This window comes from Scheffersomyces amazonensis, assembly GCF_036850825.1.
Source record: "Scheffersomyces amazonensis strain UFMG-HMD-26.3 chromosome Unknown RJT21scaffold_5, whole genome shotgun sequence".
In the NCBI taxonomy this organism is placed as follows: Eukaryota; Fungi; Ascomycota; class Pichiomycetes; order Serinales; family Debaryomycetaceae; genus Scheffersomyces; species Scheffersomyces amazonensis.
The window spans coordinates 1,118,965-1,143,588 of record NW_027042745.1 but is presented as its reverse complement, the minus strand read 5'-3'; the positions used below and the strand labels follow the sequence as shown (position 1 = coordinate 1,143,588).

The following is a 24,624-nucleotide window of genomic DNA, read 5'->3' as shown; positions in this document are numbered from 1 at the left end:
ATCCCTCATAATATACTCTCCTCATAGATAAGACCTATTGAAACCTTGGCAAATAATCTATTATTTATCAGAATAAACCTAGAATATATCTCTGCAGAGATTCCCATGCATCGAATATCATTCTTATAAACATGATATTGTATAATATTGACTAAAGTGATCATTTGTATGTGAGCGGGTACCATATATAAGGAAGTGATTTCGAACTCGTCCAATAATTTTTGGAGTTGTCAAAGCATCCTATCTTCTTGCTCACTTTTCTTATATCATTATCATTGTCCTTCTGCATATTATGGAGATCAATGGATCATTTTTCTATCATAACGCTAACTTTAAGGGTGTTAAGAAACATCAATTTAAAGATAATTTCAATATCTGACCTTCACCATTGTGCTGGTTTTGACACTGTCTGAAAGTTAGCCAAATTCTTTTCCTCTAGTAAAGACTTATTGTCAGTTTCTTCTCCAAACGCTACTTTTGAATATATCTTAATGAGCTATGCCTTCAAAGTATATAACATAAGTGACCATATAATACTTTCCTTTAGTTTCCATTGTCTACGACTAGATCATAATAAGAATTTAAAACTGATCAAAAAAACTGTCTTAGAATTTCTTATAACTATTGTGTTTAAAAAAGATAAAATATATTGGAACAGAAAAAAGTATATACTATAAAACGAAAATTATAAAGATATAAATGAAATTTGAAAAACCAACTAATTCGAAATTGAATTTAATAGATACGTCAGAATAATTCAAAGTTTGAATTTAAAAGATAAGTGAGAAAAGGAAAAATCATAACGATTAAATCACGAAAAACTTCATGATATAATCTAACCGAAAACAAGGAGTATAACTGATGCAAGAAGTGAAGAAATAATCTTCCATTTTTTTCTCAGCGCTCCACTTTCGTCAACTGAAACGCTAGGCGTAGGACTTGGTAAAGTAGAAGAAGAAGCAACGGAATTAATACTTGAATGAGCTTCCAGTGTAGTGATGACAGTATTTGTTGGAGCATTGTTTGCAACAGTAGAATCGGTGCTTGTTTGAGAATTGTTTACGATAGTAGATTCATTATTTGTATTGCTATCACATTCAGTACTAACCTCACCAACGCTGTTACTATTAACAATTGGTGTTGTATAAGTGTCTGAAGTTGTACCAGTTTCTACAGAAGTAACTCCAGATTCAGGGCAATAGGTAGTTGTAAGTGTATGAATAATTGTGGTAGTTCTGATTGAATTCAATGGACAATCTGTAACAGTTTCTGGACAATCGGTGATTGTAATAACTTCATTGGAGATATATGTTGTAGTTATTGTAGCTACAGTAGGAGTGGCAGTAGAAGATGTAGCAGTGGGTGAAGGTTCAGAAGAAGTTCCAATCGCAATTGAAATAGAAATAGTTTCAGCATTACATTCACTTGCCACATAAGCCACTGTTGCTCCATTGGTGATAGAGGTAGGTGCGTCTTCCAGAACATGTAACTCACCAACAAAGCAGTTACAGTCAATCAGAATAAGCTGTAAAGGAACTTCCTCTTCTGGACAGATATAGAATTCTGTTCCAAAGCCTTTCAATGATAAAATTGGATCATCCACTATCAGCCATCCTCCGAAAGGTGTATCACCTAAATATATACCATTGGTTTTATCTGCTTCAAGGTATAAGCCATTAACAGTGATATCACCTCCTGTCATCTCAAATGTTGGTCCATCCAATTCTTGTAACTTCACAACATCTTCATCCAATGCTATATACTCTCTGAAATTTATAGGTGGTTTAGCGACAGCAGTAATTTGGAAAGTTACCACAGATTGACTTGGTAATTCACTTTCACTAACAGGTGCAGTGTAGCTGCTATGTTCACCTTGGGTTGGGAATAACGAAGTTGATGTAGTCAATGAGCCGTTTGTGTCAGTGGTCACAACAACTACACCGGAATCAGTACCAACAAATCCATCAGATTCCGTAGTGGTGAATGTCGTGGAGTAGGACGTGAATACATCGCTCTGCGTTGGAAATAAGGAAGTTGATGTAGTCAATGAGCCGTTTGTGTCAGTGGTCACAACAACTACACCAGAATCAGTAGCAACAAATCCATCAGATTCCGTGGTTGTGAAGGTGGTCGTGAAAGAAGTTACACCATTGAATGGACCACCAGTGCTGGGGACAGATGAAGTAGATGTAGTAGATGTAGTGGATGAGCTGCTAGTATTATCAGTAGTAACTGGTTCACTCTCGGTTGGGAATAAGGAAGTTGATGCAGTCAATGAGCCATTAGTGTCAGTGGTCACAACAACTACACCGGAATCAGTACCAACAAATCCATCAGATTCCGTGGTGGTAAATGTAGTTGTATAAGAAGTTACACCATTGAATGGACCACCAGTGCTGGGGACAGATGAAGTAGATGTAGTAGATGTAGTGGATGAGCTGCTAGTATTATCAGTAGTAACTGGTTCACTCTCGGTTGGGAATAAGGAAGTTGATGTAGTCAATGAGCCGTTTGTGTCAGTGGTCACAACAACTACACCGGAATCAGTAGCAACAAATCCATCGGATTCAGTGGTGGTGAATGTAGTCGTATAAGAAGTAAATGGATCGCTTTCAGTTGGGTACAAGGAAGTTTCAGTGGTCCAGGAACCATCACTGATGGATGTTATTATGACAATACCGGAATCAGTAGCAACAAAGCCATCGGATTCAGTAGTGGTGAATGTAGTAGTGTAGCATTCGTACTGAGTTTGTTCTGGGAATAATGAAGTCCTGGTTACGATTATACCATTAGTATCATATGTCACAACCACAACACCCGATAAAGTATGGACGTAAGGATCGGTAGTAGTACAAGTCAATACATTGCCGTCGGCCGTACCAGAATTGGTATTGTCTGATCGTTCAGATTCGGTGCTAGTAAATGTAAAATGGGAAGTCAACAGATCATTTTGGGTTGGGAACAAGGAAGTTTTTGTAGTCCATAAACCATCACTGGCGGAAGTCACAACAACGATTCCCGAATCAGTTGCAACAAATCCATCGGATTCAGTGGTGGTGAATGTAGTCGTATAAGAAGTAAATGGATCGCTTTCAGTTGGGTACAAGGAAGTTTCAGTGGTCCAGGAACCATCACTGATGGATGTTATTATGACAATACCGGAATCAGTAGCAACAAAGCCATCGGATTCAGTAGTGGTGAATGTAGTGGTGTAGCATTCGTACTGAGTTTGTTCTGGGAATAATGAAGTCCTGGTTACGATTATACCATTAGTATCATATGTCACAACCACAACACCCGATAAAGTATGGACGTAAGGATCGGTAGTAGTACAAGTCAATACATTGCCGTCGGCCGTACCAGAATTGGTATTGTCTGATCGTTCAGATTCGGTGCTAGTAAATGTAAAATGGGAAGTCAACAGATCATTTTGGGTTGGGAACAAGGAAGTTTTTGTAGTCCATGAACCATCACTGGCGGAAGTCACAACAACGATTCCCGAATCAGTTGCAACAAATCCATTGGATTCGGTAGTGGTGAATGTAGTCGTATAAGAAGTAAATGGATTAGTTTTAGTTGGGAATAACGAAGTACTTGTAGTTACTTTACCATCGGTATTGTAAGTAACAACAACTATACCAGAATCAGTTGCCACAAATCCGTCAGTATCGGTGGTCGTGAAAGTAGTGGTGTAGCGGGTGAATGGATCACTTGAAGTTGGAAATAATGATGTTGTGGTGATTTGATTACCGTCTTTATCAGTAGTTGCAAATACTATCCCGGAATCAGTAGCAACAAACCCATCAGATTCAGTGGTGGTGAATGTAGTAGTATATTCATTTGGGAATAAGGAAGTAGTTGTAGTGATAGTTCCGTCGGTATTTGTTACGTGGACTACTCCAGAGTCAGTTTCTACTGAACCATCTGATTTTGTAGTTGTGAAAGTTGTCGTATAATCAGGTTGGTCTTGTAATATATCATATAATTTAGGTATGACGGTTGGACATGGTAAACACACGCTTGGCCTTGAGCTATCTGGGGGTGGGGCATTGTATACGAAACGAGCGCCTCCTGCCCTTAAATTATTACCGGATGGACCTTGACTCCAACTTATCAAAGACGAGTCATATCCAGGACCAATGATAAACTGATATGTAACAGATGCAGCTGTTATGCTTAAAGTTTTACCATCGTAATTCCAAACTGGATCTGAAATGTGAATAGTAATCTGATTATTATTCCCCCAACCACTTACAAGGTATGGAGTGGCGGGGGCATTGGATACTCCAATATTATCAAAATACAACACTGAAGTATTTGTGCTAAGGTAAAATGTTTGTAAATTACCATCAAGGCCAAACAACTGAGCACACCTCATAAAAAATGTACTTTGATTACCAATATCAATACATCCATTTCCAGCATATTGGGAACCTTGATATACAGGGTTGTTATTAAACAAACAAAGAGATCCATTGTTGATAACAGTAGCCACCCCGGAAGTAGTACAAGCTGAATCAGAACCCCAATATGTACTTGGTGCATCACCGACAGTCATAAAATATTGCATATATGCAAGGATACCTGTATTGTGAAAAATTGCATTAGTTCCGTATGGTTTAATGATATTTGTAGAACCGTCACAGGCTTGACAACCTGCCAAAATAAAAGTTCCTTCATTAATGAAGAAATTACCATGTATGGTATAAGTAGGTGGACCACAGTTAGTAGTATTATCATTATACATAAAAAAGCCAGTATTGTGGATTCCCCCTGTAGTTTGTCCTTCATTAAGTTTAAAACTCAGACCGGAATTATGAGTTGGATCATACCAGGGATAAGCTCCTAAATTTTGAGAGTAAAAAATACCTTTATTTATAAAGGTACTGCCACCATACAGATGAAAATTATAACTGTTGAATATAAACGTTGAATGTTCATGAACTGTCATATTAGCATAAAAATCACAATCATAAGCTTGACCCATAGAAGTAATATTCAACATATAATAGCCATGGACATCAATGTTAGTACGGTTTTCTGACAATACTGTCTGTAATAGGAATACAGCAAAAAATACTGCTCGTAAAATTGAAGACTTCATTTCTGATCTTTGACTCTATGAAGACTAACATTATAGAACCTTTCTTTGATTCTGATGATAAAGTTTTTTATATATACAATTTGCAGGAAATTATCTAAAAATATTTGTATCTAAATACTGATCATTTGGTTTCAAAAAAAAAGGCTGCTAAATATCTAATTTGGAACATTCTTGAAAATTGGAGAACTCAAACGCGAGGAAGCAAATCCGAGCTTTTGCCTTTGAAGACAGTTATAGTTTAGACAGTTATTAGACAGTTTCTTAAATATTAGTTCATCTCTAATTTGGGCCTGGATTGTTGTATATCTCTTCTTCTTCTTCTTCTTCTTCTTCTTCTTCTTCTTCTTCTTCTTCTTCTTCTTCTTCTTCTTCGAGTCAAAAAAAGGCACTCTACTTGAGAATCATTCTTATCACTTGTATTGGCTCTTTTTAGTGTTCACCTTCTTAGCAAGCTAATTGAATTATTATCAATATTTCTTAAGCTATGAAGAACTTAATAACTAAGCTTTTCTTATTCTGAATTTGGTAAAAATACGAACTTTATTGTTCTGTCGGCTAAATATTTTTTGGCTTGCCTAAGAAATATGCCGCGTTCTATATGCATGTCCATGTTTCCCCTGATCTCATGTTCAGCAGACCAATCTTTACGATATGCTTGTGCTTTGAGTAGGAATATTATGCGTAAAAAAACCTTTAAGAAGTGAGGCAATGGAGTAAATTTCATTTAGTACATTGCCTGAGTGATTCTAACTTAATGATTTCATTGTAGTTCATGACAATGTGTATAATTATTCTAATTTGAAAACTCCTTTCAACTTTTACTACAGGAAATATAGTTTTGTTGGTCCCTACTTAAAGTAAACATCAACAAGAGCATAGATTGTTCCATAATTTAAAATAAACTTCTTCGAGCACAAGGAAATAGCCGATCATATTAATATATATAAATAGGAGTAACACTAGTTCCTTGGAATTCCCTTAATAAAACCTTTTCTCTGATTCTGCTACACAAATGTTAGTTCAGAAGACCACTTGATTTGAATCATTTTATACATCTACTGGGCTAATGTAGGTCTTGTTTGGAATAGGGATGAGGAAGAGGAATAGAAAAAGGAAAATCATTTCGTATTAAACTTTAATATTTTATTCTAATTTTCACGTAATGCCATTACTGGGCCATCATTCTTAAAACTTAAAGATTAATTGCACTCGCCTACAGTAACAATTGTTTACAAATCTGTTTATGAATGAATTGTCAACATCACATATCGCGTTCCAAATTTGCAATATGTGATACTAAGAAGAGATTTCTAGTTCGGATTTTTCTGCATTTGGTTGGAATATACAATCTTGGCTTCGTATATCCTCATAATTAATTTTTATGGTATATGACCAGAGTCTTTACAAGCTGCACAAGACTACAAAATATAAGTTCAGTCTCAAGATATTTGGATAATATGTACCTCTAATTAAAATTGCATGATGCTGTAAGTATTCTTATCATAGAGCTCAAACATATTCTAAGCACGTATCTAAGTGAGCTCAGTTTGCTGCAAGTTACAAGCTGTAATTTCCTTTTAGATAAACTGAATAACAAGACGAATTCCACTTTTAGATGCTGCTAAGCACTCACGCTTTCAGTTAAACTATTTGTTACATGATATTCTGAATGTTGGATGTTGGATCTCATGAAGTTGATTCAGCTTTTATTCATACACAATATTCTCGATGTCAATATCTCCGTACATCACTTGTTAAGCTATCATTTAAATATAGATCTGATAAGGTAAATTATAAACTTATATAACTTTAATTATGTATAATTATTTATCAATTATTTTGCAAGTCCATTAATTCACAGCTGCTTCGGTGAAATTAGTCCTACATGACATCAATCACAGGCGTTACGACGGAGACCTTCTTTTATCAAGTTTTAGTAATATCAATCTTGTATACATCCTATATATATATATTGATGAAACTAAAAACAAAGGCTTTTCGTAAGATTTCATAAATTGATATTCCAATTGCCACTTTCTATCTCATTTATATGTATTGAATTATTACTTGATCCAGTTAAATATCGTAACTTATCTTTTATATTGTTTTTCTGTGATTATTATTAACAGCATTTCAATGTAGTTGCTGGGGTTATGGTTAAACAAGTTCTTTGAATAGCGACCTTAAACCTTCCGTTTCTATATACATTGTAAATATAAAATTAAAACTGAATAATTTGATGGTTCTATAAATAGCGCATCATAATATCTCGTTATTATATACAAGTACTGGAATCCCGTTGAAATAAAAAGTCATATATACAATGTGAACATTTGAGGAATGAGTGTTAGAGAAATTTTTGTTATAAACAGTGGTCTGACTTCCACAACGGACCAGATACTTATGAAGATCTATCAGCTAGCAAAACAAACCCATTTGCTATTGTGATTAAAATAATTAACATAACGAAGAAATAGTTGCTCTGGAAGAATTCAATACTGTCGATGTTGCCGATAATTGGTTGAACCGTGTTGTTACAGAGATGAATAACGAAATATATGATGATACAGAGACAGCTGAATATTGCGGAATAAATGATTATTGTAGGACAACACTGTAATCAGATAATCAATGAAGAAGTTGCAAAACTCAAATCACTATAAAGATAAGTCCCAAAAGATAAAAATATACATGCACCAAAATTATGGTATTATATATAGTAAACTTTTTTAGTACGAAGTTTTGACTCACGTGAAAGAATTGCTACAGATGATAGACGTACTTTCATATGAACTAATATATGGTTTGATACTTCATATCACTAGCTTGTATTTATGATATTGTTTGATGTGATAACGACACAAATATTTTAGTCTCAAAATTGCCATTTATTGTATGCCAATAAAAATTATTGACTTGCTGTATTATCTCTTAATAACGATAAAAGTAGACTTGCTCATATTCTTGTAAGTGATGTGCCGCCTGAAAAGGGTGCATCAATCCGTTTGCAATAATCAACTTCTTTAAATTTTTCCACAGAATTTGTACCAAATATGAAAATATTAACGGGGTTAACCAAGTACCATGAACACCAATACTACAATTAAAATTACAATTACAATAAGTAGTCAATTTTCTATGATATTCAGCCCTAAGCATATAAACAAATATACTATCAAATTTACACTTTTATCCTATATTCAAGTAAAATAAATTAATTTAAGCCGCGGCCTTAAAATGGGTAGCGATCGTCAAAAAGATAAAAACGGTCGGAAAAGTGGAGAGACAGCGAACAATAGCGGTTTCTTTACTAACTTATGGCACTTGTTCGTCCATTACGATTACTTCTCCTAGGAGCACCAGGCTCAGGTAAGGGTACATTAACTTCAAGACTCTTAAAGCAATTTCCTACTATTTCTTCACTTTCATCTGGGGACATATTAAGATCACAATTGTCTAGTGGAACTACATTAAGTCATGAAATTTCAAGTTATATAAAAGAAGGTAAACTTTTACCTGATAAACTCATGGTTCGGTTAATTGGAGGTGAGCTTGATAAAAGAAATTGGTTAAATAAACAATCTACATGGTTATTGGACGGTTTTCCTAGAACAGTGGGTCAAGCTCGCTCCTTAGATCAAGTACTTAAACCTAATGAAGCTAGTATTAACATGGTAGTGGAACTTGATGTAGATCAGAAAGTTATTATTGATAGAATTGAAGCTCGTTGGGTTCATGTAAATAGTGGAAGAGTTTATAATCTTGACTATAATCCACCTAAAGTTCCATTTAAAGATGATATTACAGGTGAACCATTAACTAAGAGAGACGACGATACTGCTGAGGTGGTATCTAAAAGATTAGATCTTTATAATAAAGAGTTACAACCTCTCAAACAATTCTACCAAGAGCTTAACGTATTACACACTGTCTCTGGTAATACTTCCGATATTGTATATCCTCAATTAGCTCAATTGGTAATTGATAACTATTCCCATATAAATAATTAGATATAGATAAATTAGATTTAGATAAATTAGACCATTGTATATACAGGAAATTTTTAGTTTATTAGAGTGCGAAATTTTCGGATCGTAAAACATTATGAAATATTGGAGATGAATTAAATTATAGTGCACTTATTAGTGTTAGGTCTATGACGCAATAATGAAGTTCTATATTGATGATTTACCTGTTCTTTTTCCTTATCCAAAAATATATCCTGAGCAATATGCTTATATGTGTGATATTAAAAAAACATTGGATGTGGGAGGTAAGTGTGTATTAGAAATGCCTTCAGGTACGGGTAAGACTGTATCATTGCTTTCATTAACAATAGCATATCAAATGCATTATCCTGAACATAGAAAAGTCGTATATTGCTCTCGTACCATGTCTGAAATTGAAAAGGCATTGATAGAATTGGAAAATTTAATGGACTTCAGAGCCAAAGAATTGGGTTATGTTGAAGAATTTAGAGGTTTAGGTTTAACTAGTAGAAAGAATTTATGTTTACATCCAACGATATCTAAAGAGAGAAAAGGTATAGTGGTTGATGAAAAATGTAGAAGAATTACAAATGGTCAATTGAAAGAAAAGATAACCAAGGGAACAGTTATTGAAGATCCTACTTCAGAAATGAACTCATTATGTACTTATCATGAAAAATTAAATGAATTAGAGCAACATGATCTTATACCGACAGGAACTTATTCATTTGAGTCATTAGTCAAATATTGTAAAGAACAGGGTACTTGTCCATATTTCACTGTCAGAAGAATGATTCCATTTTGTAATATTATTATTTATTCATACCATTATTTATTAGATCCTAAGATTGCCGACCGTGTTTCTAAAGAATTATCCAAGGACAGTATAATTATATTTGATGAAGCACACAATATTGATAATGTTTGTATAGAATCTTTATCATTGGATTTAACCGATGATGTACTAAAAAGAGCGACCAGAGGAGCAAACAAATTAGCCGATGCCGTGGATGATATGAAGGAGCAAGATAGTGAAAAATTACAAAATGAATATGAAAAACTTGTTGAAGGATTACGACAAGCCGAAATTGATAGACAAGAAGAGTTATTCATGAGTAATCCAATTTTACCTCAAGATTTATTGGAGGAAGCAATTCCCGGTAATATTAGAAAAGCTGAACATTTCATATCATTCTTAAAACGATTTATAGAATATTTGAAAACAAGAATGAAAGTTTTACATGTTATTAGTGAAACTCCAGTTAGTTTTCTTCAACATTTGAAAGAGTTGACTTATATAGATCGAAAACCATTAAGATTTTGTTCTGAAAGATTATCCTTATTAGTCAGAACATTAGAATTGAATGAAATCGAAGATTTCACAGCTTTGAAGGATATAGCGACTTTTGCTACTTTGGTATCTACTTATGAAACTGGATTTCAATTAATCTTAGAACCCTTTGAATCAGAGGGTTCTACTGTTCCTAACCCCATATTACATTTTGCATGTTTAGATGCTTCAATTGCAATTAAACCAGTATTTGAAAGGTTTTCCTCAGTCATTATTACATCCGGGACTATCTCACCTTTGGAGATGTATCCGAAAATGCTTAATTTTGAAACTACTATTTCAGAATCGTATTCAATGACTTTAGCCAGAAGATCATTCCTTCCAATGATTGTAACAAAAGGGTCAGATCAAGTAGCTATATCATCAAAGTTTGAAATTAGAACCGATCCTTCTGTGGTTAGAAATTATGGATCTTTATTGGTTGAATTTTCAAAAATTACTCCTGATGGAATGGTTGTTTTCTTTCCTTCTTATTTATATATGGAATCTATCATTTCTATGTGGCAAACAATGGGTGTATTGGATGAAGTTTGGAAGTATAAACTTATTTTAGTTGAAACTCCAGATGCTCAAGAGACTTCGTTGGCATTGGAAACATATAGAAAAGCATGCTCTAATGGTAGAGGAGCAGTTCTATTATCGGTTGCTCGTGGTAAAGTATCAGAAGGAATTGATTTTGATCATCATTATGGAAGAACCGTACTTATGATTGGTATCCCATTCCAATATACAGAATCTAGAATCTTAAAGGCAAGATTAGAATTTATGAGAGATCATTTTCAAATTCGAGAGAGTGATTTCTTATCATTCGATGCTATGAGACATGCAGCTCAATGTTTAGGTAGAGTTTTGAGAGGTAAAGATGATTACGGAATTATGGTTTTGGCTGACAGAAGATTTTCCAACAAAAAGAAGCAACTTCCCAAATGGATTGCACAAGCCTTAAATGATTCTGATGATAACTTATCTACGGATATGGCATTAGCTACTGCCAAAAAGTTCTTACGGAGTTTAGCACAACCCACGAATCCTAAGGATCTGGAAGGTGTGTCTGTATGGAATCTTGAACAACTTGAGGCATTCCAAAAACAACATCAACAAAAGCAACAGACTGCTCAATTTGATGTGGAAGAAACTAAGGTAGAAGTACAAGATGATTTCATGGATATTGACGATGACGATCTTGACCTTCTCTAGAAGCTCTTTTTTTTTTGCAGACTGTATATTTGTAAACAACGCGCACTATAATTAATTATATAGGATAGGATCAATATATGGAATCGTTAAAATAGTCAAATATCTAAGTATGATACGGACAGGGAATAAAGAGAAACCAACAGTGGTCATATCATTAGGTAGTCGACTTGCAAAAGTAGGAATTGCCGGTGAAGATAAGCCCATTGTTGTACCTTATTCGTTTAGTCCAGTAGATTCCATGCATGAAGACTTAACCTATGAATTTAGTGATAGTCATGCATTAACTACTGGACAAAAGTCAGAATTGAAAGCTAATGCCAAGCTACACGAATACAATGGTACTAAAATGTACGATATATATAGAAATATGATGCTGAAATGTTTAATGTTACAAGGAGAAATTGGGGGAATTAATGAATATAGAGATAATGCATTGCACAAATTATTCCTAGATATCTTTCTTAATAAGTTAAGAATTGATTCAGCATTATATAAGGTTTTACTAATAGATTCAGATTTATCTATTGTGGACAAATACAAGATTTCCAAATTACTACTAACATGTTTCCAATTTCAATCTATTAGATTTATATCAGAACCATCGATGTCCATGATAGCTGCAGGACAAAATCATGGATTGGTTTTAGATTTCGGATGGGATGCTTTAAGAATCCATCCTATGTACGAGATGATAGAGGTTTCTAATAATAATAGTTTGGAATATTATGAGTATAGTGGGAAGAATTTATATTTAAATACTGCCAAATTATTAATTTCATTAAAAAATCCAAAAGTTGATGAGTTACTACGGAACAAAAATGAAATTGATTTCATAGAGAAGTTAATAGTTGATTACTTCTTCGTTAGACCATTAGAATATAATGTTTCTAGAGATTTATTTGAAATAGCAGATAGAATCCAGGTTCCTAATTCTATACGATATGAAGTTGTTGAACAGTTATTTTTCCATGAAGATATTTTAAATAAAATAAAAACTAGTATTGATAAACTAGATATTCATATAAGAAAGGAAGTTATTGAGAATCTAATAATAACAGGAGGTATAAGCAATATTCCCGGTTTCAAATTACGATTGTTGCAAGAATTGAAAAAATTATTTCCTCAGTATGATCTTACTGCCAAAACATGTTTAGATTCATGGACAGGGGGTAGTATATATTCTTCAACCAAACTACAGGATGAGAATAATGTAAATGAGATCACTAAAAGTCATATCAGTACATTGAGTTCATCTTCTGATATAAAATTATCAGCATTTCCAGATATCATAAATAATATTTATCAAACCAAAGTAAATTAAATTAAATTAAATTAAATTATAAACTAACTATATAATAAAAGTCGCGTATCTTCAAGTTCATAAGTTGATTCATTATCATCACACAGATCACTACTGGTAATGTCATGATCAGGTATATTCCATGCCAGATTTACATCGATAGTTTTATAAAAAAACAAAGAATGTAAAGAATTATATAGTCTTGTTAACATAGATCTATTGCCAGATTTATCTTCATCTAAATGACGTATTTCTTCTGATAATATAGAAATTAGTTTAAGTTCATCCAATTCATCGCTTGTATACCTTTCTTCCCGTAATGGAGAACAATAATATATATGATTATTTGGATATCTTTTCTTTAATGAAGACAATGATAAATTACAAAACTCAGGTAATGCTTCTGTCATTTGAGGGGCATGATTGATTTCAATCGTAGTAGGATACCTTTCAATGAGAGTTGGATAAAATTTGATACCAGACTTTGTAGGAACCAATGGCAGCGTTGAGCCATCCAATACAGGGGAAGCTTCATAGAATAAGTCTTCAGTCATAGAAGATTGGTTAGAAGCTTTACGATCAGCTCTTTTATTTAAACCAACAGGTAATTGAGAACATTCTATCACACTTGTTTCTTGAATTAAACCATAATGATTATCAGCATCCAGTACATGTGTTCGTACTAAATTATCAAATGACCCAACATTAACCCGCTGCAAAAGTCCAATTCCAATACCATTATTGGTACGTAATTTAGCCGCTGCTGGATGAGATGGAAGACTAGTGATAGTGTGATCCCCAATAAACTCATTTTCATCGTTAGTTTTATGGATTCCATATTCAGCAATCATATCCCGTGCTATGGTACTTGCTGGTTCCGACATCTTACTTGATTCAACTAAAAGGAAGTACATTGCTAAAATTTCTATATTCGCAGCCATATACTTAAGTTTTTCTAATATATGCTTTTTTTTGTATACAGTTCAACATCATCAACCACTCTGTCGTACTGACATAGTAAATGTGATATGAAATGTTACTATGTGAAAGTGTAGTATTAAGATCTCTGTTTCAACTCATCACTCTTCATTAAAGTGCTGATATATTCTTGTAAATATTGAATCTCATTTTCATACTTATTACATACACTCTTAGTGTCTTTGATATTGCCTACTATACTGGCTATCTTAGTTTTCAATTCTAATATTTCATCAATCATTTCTTGGTTATGCTGATGATCGTTACCTTCATTATTACTTTTGGAGTTACTAATGATGATATGACTGTTTTCCTCAGTAGCAATTGTATTTTCAGCTTCTGACATGTTCTACTTTTTCTATCCTTCTAATACTATAAATTAACTCTGATAATTGACCTTTACTGCTTATATTGACAAGCTAATTGACTCTGTTGTTTCTATTGTCCTGATAGTTAAGTACCATTGTCCTATATAATTTTGGTAGTTTGTAGATTCTAGCCAAGTCACACGACTCGGTAACTCGGCTGACTGCGGATTACAAATTTGGAACTCATCATGTACTATATATAGTAAGGAGTGATACTTACTACAGTAATAAAATTAACCAATAGGTATCAAGAAGATGTCCTGGGAAGGATTTAAGAAAGCTATTAACCGTGCCGGAGGATCTGTACTTGTGAAAGATGTGGATAAAACAATTGATAAAGATTTTGATGTAGAAGAAAGAAGATATAATACTTTAAAAACAGCAGGTGGTAACTTACAAAAGGCTTCTAAAGGATATTTAGATTCATTACGTGCTGTAACTGCATCTCAAGTAACAATTGCAGAGATTGTATCCAATTTATATGAAGATAATACTCAAGGATCGGTATATTCAAGTGTTGGTAACTTATATTTACAATGTGTAAGAGAATTTGATGAAGAAACTGTTAAACAAATGGATGGACCATTTAGAGAAACTATTTTAGATCCAATAACTAAATTTGCAGGATATTTTACTGAAATAGATGAAGCCATTAAGAAAAGAGCCCATAAAAAGATTGATTATGATCAATGTAAATCTAAAGTTAGAAGATTAATTGATAAACCAGCTAAAGATGCTGGGAAATTACCAAGAGCTGAGAAAGAATTGGCGGTTGCTAAGGAAATTTATGATGATTTAAATGAACAATTAAAGGCTGAATTACCTCAATTGATTGCCTTAAGAGTTCCATTCTATGATCCATCATTTGAAAGTTTGGTAAAGATTCAATTGAAATTTTGTACCGAAGGATATTCAAGATTAGCTCAAATACAACAATATTTAGATCAATCTTCTAGAGATGAATATGCTAATGGGTTATTAGATGGTAAAATAGATGATTTACTTGCTCAAATGAATGCATTGAACATAAGTAGTCTTGGTGCTAAGTAATTTATTTCTTTATATATATATATTTATTTTTTTTACCAATGTTAACTAACTTGGGAAGTATACTTCCCTATCTCTGTTCTCTCTAATGTACATTTATGAACCCATTTTTTGACACATAATTGTAATTATACAGTGATATTATTTAACTATAAGTCACCGTTATTAAAAAATCACCACATCTATCATTAATATCGGTGAAACTTTCCTACATGCTCAATAATACCGAACTCAACCGTTCCGTGCTGGACTGTACCCAGCCCACTCCACTCGGTTTGTCGCTTATTTGGGTATGTCAGAAATTTGCTCCCGAAAAAATCTCCATTCTGGGGGACTATTGTCAAAGCCCTTCTATCTAAGCTACTGACTCCGTAGCGTGATAAATATTCACAAGTCATTCACTAACTTAAACATCTTGTTGGTATAACTTGATACTAATTTGTCTATTCATATATTTATGTACTTAAGCATATATATTATCTGTGTATTTATTGTACCATTGTTGAAGTATAAAAATTGAATCGGATTTGTGGACCTTCAAACCCAATTCATCGACACAAACAAGTGACAAGATAATTGTACATTTTCATTATATTATATTTAATTAACGATAGTGATTTCATATTAAAATTGGTCCCAACTAGTAGAATCATCTTCAAAATTCATAATTATCATATATCATCATCAACAATATCATGACTTTCAAATTCATAGAGAAGAACAATATACTACGAAGATTACAATCCCAATACTTCTCCGGAGTTATAAATTTTGTATCATTTGTATTATCAAGACCTAGTCATGCCATATTGATTCCATCAATGTTAATTTTCATCATTGCTTATGGAGTAGTGTATGATTTTACCATAAAACAAATCAATTCTCAATTGGCTAATCATTTTGGAGGGTCCAATTTACTTAATTTAAATCCGGAAGCATCTAAACTTGAAACTCAATCTTTATTAAATAATTTGAATAGTTTCAAATACCAAAACAATTCAACATTATCATATTTATTATTATCAAGAAATCATGAAGGAACTAGTTATGATTCAAGTACAGTATTGGATTATAACTTTTTCTATAATCTTGAAAAACTTGAAAATAATTTAACCAATTCTTTCAAGAATGACATAACTATAATATCTCCACTTTCAAATTGTCCAATTAAATTTTCAGAACAAATTGAATCAGATTCTCTAATCAATAAAAACTTTAAAAGTTATATTATTCGATATTTAAATTATGAAATGAATAATTTATTAACATTTTTATTCGTGGATAATATAAGAAAATCAAATCATTTAATAAAATATGCTGAAAGTATTAAAATATTTATACTACATCTGTCTGATATACCTATAGAAAATCATATTAAAAATTATCTTAAACTTGATGAATTAATTAAACTTGATCAAGTAATAACAATAACTCATATACCTACTATAAAGGGATTTGTTCAATACTTTTTAATTCAAAATAATGCCGTTTATTGGACAAAATTGTTTGTCATGGCAAGCAATTGGATAATTTATATATCATTTGTATTATTTGCATTATTTGTTTATTTGGCTATAGTTAATGATCATAAAATAAGATCCGTTGTTGGGTTATTATTGGGTTGGTTAACAAGTGTATTAATTTCCAGTATGGCTTCCGTCAATATAGTATCTACTTTACATGGATTTAAATCTTGGAGGTTGATATTTGAACCTCTGACACCATTCACTAAAGGTTCATATGTGTTTGCCGTTTTGGTATTATCAACTAAAAATTTATTTACGACTATAAAGACTCTTTCGGATTCTGATGAAGAATCTGAACAACACAAGAGATTATACAAATTATATACGGGTGATCAAGGAGCTCCATTAATATTAAGAAATTTAATTCTTCATATTGTGGGATTGTTGGCGGTATATATAATTGGATCTACAATTCTTTACAATTATATTACGGGTTCATTTTATGAATATATTGCTAATAGATTAACATATTTAATTGAAGCTATAGTTATAAGTCTTATATTTGAATTTCTTTTAGAATTATCTTATTTGGCTGGTATAGTAATCATTGATTTAAAAAGATTAGACTTTACCGATATAATCAATCGTCATCAACAAAAGCATAATAATGGTAGTAATGATGATTTTTTACTTGAAGAATCAGATGAAGAAAAGGATAAAAAGTCTACTCAACTTGATGGAGGAAATATAATCTCATCATTTTTATTAAAATCAAAAGAAGAAGCTTCACTTCGACCAAAGAGAGGAACTTTAAGATATAAATTTGGACAGTTTTTCTTAAGATTAAATTATTCTGAAGATTATACTTCTACATTTTCATTAACATTAATTGGATTAATTCAATTACTAGGTATCTTTATGCATTGGGTATTAATTATACCGCATAGTGTATTAAATAATTCTAAAGATTTAATAAAATTAGGGGCAACTGATATCTTAAGTAATAATAATAATTTTATTTATTACTTAGAATTATTATCAATCTTATTGTTTATTGTTGCTCTGAGTTCAATTGCTTTCAAACTTACATCAACTGATTCAAATGGTAATGGTTCAGATGAACAATCTAAATTATCTAAATCTGATTTTGAAAAAGTTAATAGATATTTTAATGCAATTGAATTAAAGGATGATATTCCGACTGGTCACACTTTAGATGTATTAAAAATTGCAACAAATTCAAAAAGTTCATTTGTTGTAACTGTTGGTCTTGATAAAAAGATATTGGTATGGTCACCTTTATCTTCTGGACCGATACGACCAATAAATATTGCATCTAGAGTTGAAACTGGCGAATATAAAGGTAAAGATTTCTGGCCAATTAATCATGTTTCATTAAGTGATGATGGATGCTATATAATTTTAATATGCTTTAAGTATGGATTGATTAAATGTTATGAAAGAAAAGAATTAAACTTTAAATGGGAAGCTTATTTATCACCAGAACTACTTGAATTAATTGCAAATAAAAAATTTAAGATTTTAGAACATTTCTTTAGAAAAAAGACAGTTCCGGGAGTTTTAGCTAGAAAGATGCTTCTTAAGAAGGGTCAAAAGAAGGCGATTTCTACAAATAGAAATAGAAGAGATAGTGATGCTTCAATAATGTCAGTTAATTCTCAAATTAATGGAAATTTCCCACCCCCTCCAATCTCCATGAAATCATTTAGTGAACAACAACGTGAAATGGATCGGGCTGAACCATCTTTAGAACAATTAGAACGAGAATTAATTAAAGTTGAATTCGTACTAGTATTGGAATCAGGTCAACTTGTGACATTCACTTGTCATGATGGAAATTCGAAGACAATTAATTTAATCAATTTGGTCTACGGAGATAAATCTGATAATATTTTTATGTTATCAGCAAAAAAAGTTACAACTCCAAGAATTAATGATCGTATAGTTTGTCAAATGAATAATTCTAATTTTATTGTTGCAACTGTTGTTAATAATAATTGGAAATTAAGAAAATTATCGGTGGTTGAAGGACTTTATAATCAAGCTCCAAGTGTTGTTCAACCAGTTCAACCAATTTCTGCTTCAAATAATAATAAATTTTCAAGTCATTCAACTGATTTCCGTTCTATTTATAATTTAAAGAAGATTACGGAAGGAGTTACTCCTGATACTTCCTTACCTGTTGATCAGAAGAAGGACTTTCCTCAATTTACAATTAACAAATCAACAGTAATAACTGTTGATTTTGTAGGAATGATTGTTGTTGTTCGTGATCAAATTGCAGAATTAATAGACGTTCAAAGTGGAATTGTTCTTAAAGATTTTAATGTTGGAAGATTTAAACCAAATTCCTTTAGAGTATCACATCTGGAACCTACCCATTGTAGATTTTGTGGTTGTGCATCAATTCAATCATTTTCTATTGCTTATGAAGATTATGATACTCCAACTTTAATTGTTCATACTTATAAGATTGAACTTAAAAGGTCTAAGAATAATATATGTTTAAGAGTTGAAAGAGATCCAAGAGAAATTAGATGTTTAGGATTTAATGCCGTTACTGAACATCAATATTGGTTTAATGGAGTAGTTGGATGGGAGTTAACCGATGTTAATATGATTATAGGATTAAAGAAAAAAGATAAGACTGATGACGATACTCCGCTGGCCGATGAAGAGGTCGTGTCAAAGATAGATATTAAAAAGCAAAGTATTGAAAGTTTAATAGAACACAGTGGCCTTATGAGTTTACGGTCAAGAAGTTCAAAGATAAAGAATGTTTATCGTAAACATGATTCACCTTTAAGCCAGAAGATCATTACCGTTGATGACGTTTGGGAAGGGTTCATTATAACTTTAATAGATGGAAAATTAATTAATTATCAAATTCCATTATCTAATTCTCTACGTGACACAGAATTAGTGATGTCAAAGATTAATTCAATTGCCAAATATGGATATAAATCAATTATTTTTAGTGTGGGTAGAATTACGGATATTTTTTATTTGGGAAATGACACGTTAATTGAAGATGATATTTATTATTCGGGTACCAATGCTACGATGGGATCAGTTTTAGAAGAAGATGCTAAACAAAATATGTCTAGAACAGGAAGAATGAGTCCAAATCCTACAGCTAATGCTCCACCGGCCAACAGTAGTGAGTTATTATTTATTAACAAGAGAAGGAAAATGAGAGATAAGCATTTATTATCGCAATCTACTACCTGAATAAAAAAAATCAGGTCACAAAAAATCCAACAAATTAAAATTATGTATAAGTATAATCAGGTACAATTTATTTATAAACAAGATGGGCTTTGATTTCATTGTAGTCTCCAGAAAAATGCGTAAGAAGTGCATAAAATGTGTAGAAAGTGCGTACGTCACCCAAAAAGAAAAGGCTCGAGTCATTCCGAGATGGGCCTGACTACGGATAATGTCGCGCAAGCTGAGCTTTTTTCTTTTCTTTTTTTTCCCTTTATAAACTTTATTTCTTTTTATTCAAAGCCCGTTGCAACAATCATTGTCCCAAAACCCGCATTTTTCAAGGAGTATATAAAGATGCCAAATTTCGACAATTCGGGTGCAAATATAATTATTATTTTAATTGGTGTTTAAAACAATAGGAAAAGGAATTGTTACCATTTCATATTAACTACTAATACTATTCTATACTATAATTTATAATGAAGATCATTTCTGAAGAAGAAAAGGCCGCTCATAGACAATACGTCCTTACTGAAGGTCTTAAAGGGTGTGTTATTGGTGTTGGTGTTGCTTATGGTATTACTAGATTTGTTAAATATAGATATCCAGTTAGATTTTCTCAAATGAATGCCTCTATCAAGGCTGCAATGTGGGCCATGCCAACTATAACAATTGGTGCCTTTTTTGCTGATGAAGGTTCTCTTAAATTCGATACTGATACTTATAGAGCTGCTTATTTGAAAAAGATTGAAGCTGCACAAGAGGCTAAATATAATAATTTAAGTACATCTGAAAGAATGTTGGAAAAATTGAATGAAAAGAAATACGAAACAATCGTAGCAGCCTGGGCTGCTTCCTTATATGGTTCATGGAAATTAGTTGATAGGGATCCATATATGACTAGAGCTCAGAAGCTTGTTCAAGCCAGAGTATACGCCCAAGCATTCACTGTCGTTTTATTATTAGGTACTATTGTATTGAGTGTGCATACTGCTGAAGTTAAAAAGAAGAGTAAAGCTCCAGTCGAACAACCTGAATGGAAGAAATATTTAGATGAACATGGAAATGATGGTAATACTACTCCTCAACCTCACATAAAGCACTGATTAAATTACATACCTTATGAGAAATGACACCTAATAAGCATAACACTAAATAGAATATATAATTTCTATCTCTCTGTTAATAGATCAAAGATTAATCCTAATATTCAAATACAACTATTTACGTTACAATTTTGTTTGTGCTTCGCACTTTTTCTTAACTCTAACGCAAATTCCTTAATAAAAAACTCTAAAGTCTATATGATATGTTACTATATTAAAATAACTCGTAAATCTATTAAAAGCATAACTAACAAAAAGAAGCCTTAAATACTCCAATTGACATTAAATAACTAAAATTAAAGACCTAACCAATTCAAGGTCTTGGATGTAATGAATTTGCCTTCAAGGCTAATATTACTTGAACTGTTACCGACTAAAATTTTGTATGAACCTTTGTCTGATTGCCATGATTTCTTTTGAGAATTCCAGTAAGAAGTTGCTTCCTTAATACTGATGTTCAATTCAACAATCTTAGACTCACCAGCTTCTAATTCAACCTTGGCAAAATCCTTCAATTCCTTGACTGGTCTGTTAACCAATGGAGTTTCTGGTTGAATGTATACTTGAACAACTTCAGCACCTTTAACTTTACCTGTATTAGTAACTTGCACTTTAATATTTACATTATCACGAATTGATTTGACAACTAAATCTTTAAAATCAAAGGTAGTGTAAGACAAACCGTAGCCGAATGGGTATAATGGTTCCAAATCAATCTTTTCATAATATCTGTAGCCTACGAAAACATCTTCACCGTACCAAACTTGACCATTAGTGGAACCAAAGTTTATATATGATGGATTATCTTGCAATCTCTTTGGAAATGTGACTGACAACTTACCAGATGGATTATAATCACCAAATAAAACATCAGCAATGGTATTTCCTAATTCATTACCTCCGTACCAAGCATGAACTAAGGCTTGAACCTTATCCAACCAAGGGAAATTAACAGGAGAACCTGATTGATTGACAACAATAACATTGGAGTTAACTTTAGTGATTTCATCAATTAATTGATTGGTGTAACCTGGGATTTCCATATCTGGTCTATCAAAACCTTCTGATTCCCATTCTTTTGAAAGACCAGCAACAATAACAACTTTATCTACCGTCTTAGCTATTTCTACAGCTTTCTTAATTTCGACTTCTGGAGTTGATTTTATTCTGATACCAAAGTAAACTCCACCTGCTTCAACTGGACCACCTTCCAAGGTATAAGTTGGAGCAGATCCAAATTCACATCTGACATTATATGACTTACCCTTTTCTAAGAAAATAGAACCTCTTTCTTCTCTAGTACCCATTCCTAAAAAGAATGCATCACCCTTTTGTTGTTTAGTTTTGTTATCAGCAACTAAAACGTCATCAACAAAAACTTGAGCTGTACCTAAACACGAAGCACCAAATTCGTATTCTGCTGTTTCATCTGGAATAAAATTACCAGTGAAATCGGCATAAAATAAGATATCATTTGGTTCTAATCTATCACTTTTGAAATCAGAAAGGAAAACTTTAGAAGTAGACAATTTGTAAGTCTCAAGTAAAAGTCTATCACCTTTATAGCCTGGAGCATGTTTATAGAATCTAGCATCGATACCCTTTTCACCTTCTTCGTTTATCAAAATATCACCAACATCTGGCAAGTTTCTGTCCAAGAAAGCACCTAAGGCGTACTCTAAAGCAACGGTATTGCCACCTTCTTCGATTTTACTCTTGATACCTTCCCAAGGAGTAATTTTGTAACGAGCAGCTAAAGAAGCCGAACCACCACCAGAGTCTTGGGCAGCTTTGGCATTAGGACCAATAATTGCAACCTTCTCTTGTCCCTTGACCGCAATTTTAGATAATGGTAAGATATTATTTTCATTCTTTAATAAGACAATGGATTGATCACCTACTTTTCTTAATAATTCACCAGCTGCTGGATCTTCATTAGCAGATTCAATGACATCATCTGGAATTTCAGCTTTTAAACCTTCATTAACTAATCTCAAAACATAACGAACATTATCATCGATAACTTCTTGACTAATTTGGTTGGCTTGAACAGCATGAAGGGTTTGAATGGCTTGTCTAAATCTAGTTGGACCTGGCATTTCCAAATTCAAACCAGCATCTAAAGCCGCTTTGGTGGAGTAAGTTCCAAACCAATCAGACATTAAAGCACCATTATAATTGAATTCCTTTCTTAAAATATCTTGAATAATTTCTTTGCTTTGAGAAACATGTTCACCATTAACTTTATTGTATGAAGTCATTAAAGCTTTTGGGTTAACATCTCTAATGGCGATGTGGAAAGGCTTCAAATAAATTTCTCTGAAGGCTCTATCAGTTAACAAAGTATCAACCGCCTTTCTATCATCTTCTTGATCATTACAAACAAAATGTTTAAGACAAGCAACAACATTTTCATTTTGAATACCCTTAACAATACAAGCAGCAGCATGACCAGATAATAAAGGATCTTCGGAATAGCTTTCAAATGATCTTCCACCAAGTGGGGAACGAACAATATTACAAGTTGGACCTAATATAACTGAAGCACCTTTCATTTTAGCTTCTTTTCCCATTAATTCACCAGCTTCCACTAATAAATCTTTGTTAAAAGTAGCGGCTAAACCGGTACCACATGGGAAACAATTCGAAGGAATACTGTTAAAAAATTTAGTTCCTCTAATCCCATTTGGACCATCAGAAACTCTGATTGAAGGGATATTTAATCTTGGAATGGGGACTGTATGCCAGAAATCCTTACCAGCTAACAAAGAGATTTTCTCCGGTAAAGTTAAGTTTTCGATTAAATAATCGATATCCAACTCTTTACTGCTTGAAGTTTTAATTGGACTCATCTTTTCTTGAACAATTAGAGTATTAGAAGAGATATAAGAAATCTTCAAGCTTATTGAATACGTATATCATTTTTAAAATTGGAAAACATCAAATCCGGAAAAATTCCCACTTATATATTTACCGCTAAATTATAAGATGTACAGAAAAAAGATACCGACAAAACACGGAGTCAAAAATTCTCGGAAAAAATGAACAATGCTTCCTACTGTGAACTAACCATAATGTATGATAATGTTATGTTATGTGCTTGAGCCAACCTATTGAACTATTATTGTGTTCTGCGGGCAGGTTACCTGTTATGGAGAGTTGCCCGATATATGATGTCACAAGATTAAATAATGACTATTCGCTACACTATTTTCAATTAAACAATGCTGTTACTAGACTACGGTAAATCAGAAATATAACGGCTCATAAGATGAAAACTCTCAAACAAGATAACGTGTTGTGTCATATACTTTAAGATTATATCTCATGTTAAGCATTAAGCCTACTTCTAAAATAATCAATCATCATTCTGCAAAACGAATGGTTTGGTGATTTTTGCAGTTGTTGAAGCGCTATCGAATTTCTAGTGTGTATCTCAATCTGGTGATTCAAAGGGATGGTTGCCGTATTGGGAAACCTGTCAAAT

The 24,624-nt window shown here is 32.7% G+C and overlaps 9 protein-coding genes across 9 annotated transcripts; 6 read left to right on the top strand and 3 right to left on the bottom strand. All coding sequences in view use genetic code 12, as the record gives it.

Moving 5' to 3' along the window:
• Positions 1-835: 835 nt before the first annotated feature.
• RJT21DRAFT_115414 (uncharacterized protein) lies at positions 836-5,104 on the bottom strand (the record flags this gene model as incomplete). Its single annotated transcript, XM_064880344.1, has 2 exons — positions 836-1,764; positions 3,751-5,104. The coding sequence occupies 2 exons, from the start codon at positions 5,102-5,104 to the stop codon at positions 836-838; spliced, it is 2,283 nt and encodes a 760-aa protein (XP_064737494.1).
• Positions 5,105-8,345: 3,241 nt separating this feature from the next.
• On the top strand, positions 8,346-9,175 carry RJT21DRAFT_127866 (adenylate kinase). Its single transcript, XM_064882902.1, has one exon. It carries the CDS (start codon positions 8,422-8,424, stop codon positions 9,112-9,114), a length of 693 nt encoding a protein of 230 aa, XP_064737493.1. The 5' UTR covers positions 8,346-8,421; the 3' UTR covers positions 9,115-9,175.
• Positions 9,176-9,230: 55 nt separating this feature from the next.
• Positions 9,231-11,734, top strand: RAD3 (TFIIH/NER complex ATP-dependent 5'-3' DNA helicase subunit). Its single transcript, XM_064882272.1, has one exon. The coding sequence runs from the start codon at positions 9,272-9,274 to the stop codon at positions 11,639-11,641; it is 2,370 nt and encodes a 789-aa protein (XP_064737492.1). The 5' UTR covers positions 9,231-9,271; the 3' UTR covers positions 11,642-11,734.
• A 16-nt stretch (positions 11,735-11,750) lies between these two features.
• Positions 11,751-12,962, top strand: RJT21DRAFT_115411 (uncharacterized protein; the record flags this gene model as incomplete). The annotated part of the gene is made up of 1 exon (XM_064880343.1): positions 11,751-12,962. One exon carries the CDS (start codon positions 11,751-11,753, stop codon positions 12,960-12,962), a length of 1,212 nt encoding a protein of 403 aa, XP_064737491.1.
• A 23-nt stretch (positions 12,963-12,985) lies between these two features.
• RJT21DRAFT_3399 (uncharacterized protein) lies at positions 12,986-14,265 on the bottom strand (the record flags this gene model as incomplete). The annotated part of the gene is made up of 2 exons (XM_064884205.1): positions 12,986-13,839; positions 14,025-14,265. The coding sequence occupies 2 exons, from the start codon at positions 14,263-14,265 to the stop codon at positions 12,986-12,988; spliced, it is 1,095 nt and encodes a 364-aa protein (XP_064737490.1).
• Positions 14,266-14,426: 161 nt separating this feature from the next.
• On the top strand, positions 14,427-15,444 carry RVS161 (amphiphysin-like protein). The gene has a single exon (XM_064879874.1). It carries the CDS (start codon positions 14,543-14,545, stop codon positions 15,335-15,337), a length of 795 nt encoding a protein of 264 aa, XP_064737489.1. The 5' UTR covers positions 14,427-14,542; the 3' UTR covers positions 15,338-15,444.
• A 436-nt stretch (positions 15,445-15,880) lies between these two features.
• RJT21DRAFT_48323 (uncharacterized protein) lies at positions 15,881-20,172 on the top strand. Its single transcript, XM_064884759.1, has one exon. The coding sequence runs from the start codon at positions 16,030-16,032 to the stop codon at positions 20,050-20,052; it is 4,023 nt and encodes a 1,340-aa protein (XP_064737488.1). The 5' UTR covers positions 15,881-16,029; the 3' UTR covers positions 20,053-20,172.
• Positions 20,173-20,433: 261 nt separating this feature from the next.
• Positions 20,434-21,342, top strand: RJT21DRAFT_122014 (HIG1 domain-containing protein). Its single transcript, XM_064882271.1, has one exon. The coding sequence runs from the start codon at positions 20,511-20,513 to the stop codon at positions 21,135-21,137; it is 627 nt and encodes a 208-aa protein (XP_064737487.1). The 5' UTR covers positions 20,434-20,510; the 3' UTR covers positions 21,138-21,342.
• Positions 21,337-24,070, bottom strand: RJT21DRAFT_122013 (beta-glucosidase). Its single transcript, XM_064882270.1, has one exon. It carries the CDS (start codon positions 23,987-23,989, stop codon positions 21,434-21,436), a length of 2,556 nt encoding a protein of 851 aa, XP_064737486.1. The 5' UTR covers positions 23,990-24,070; the 3' UTR covers positions 21,337-21,433.
• Between the last annotated feature and the right edge of the window lie 554 nt (positions 24,071-24,624).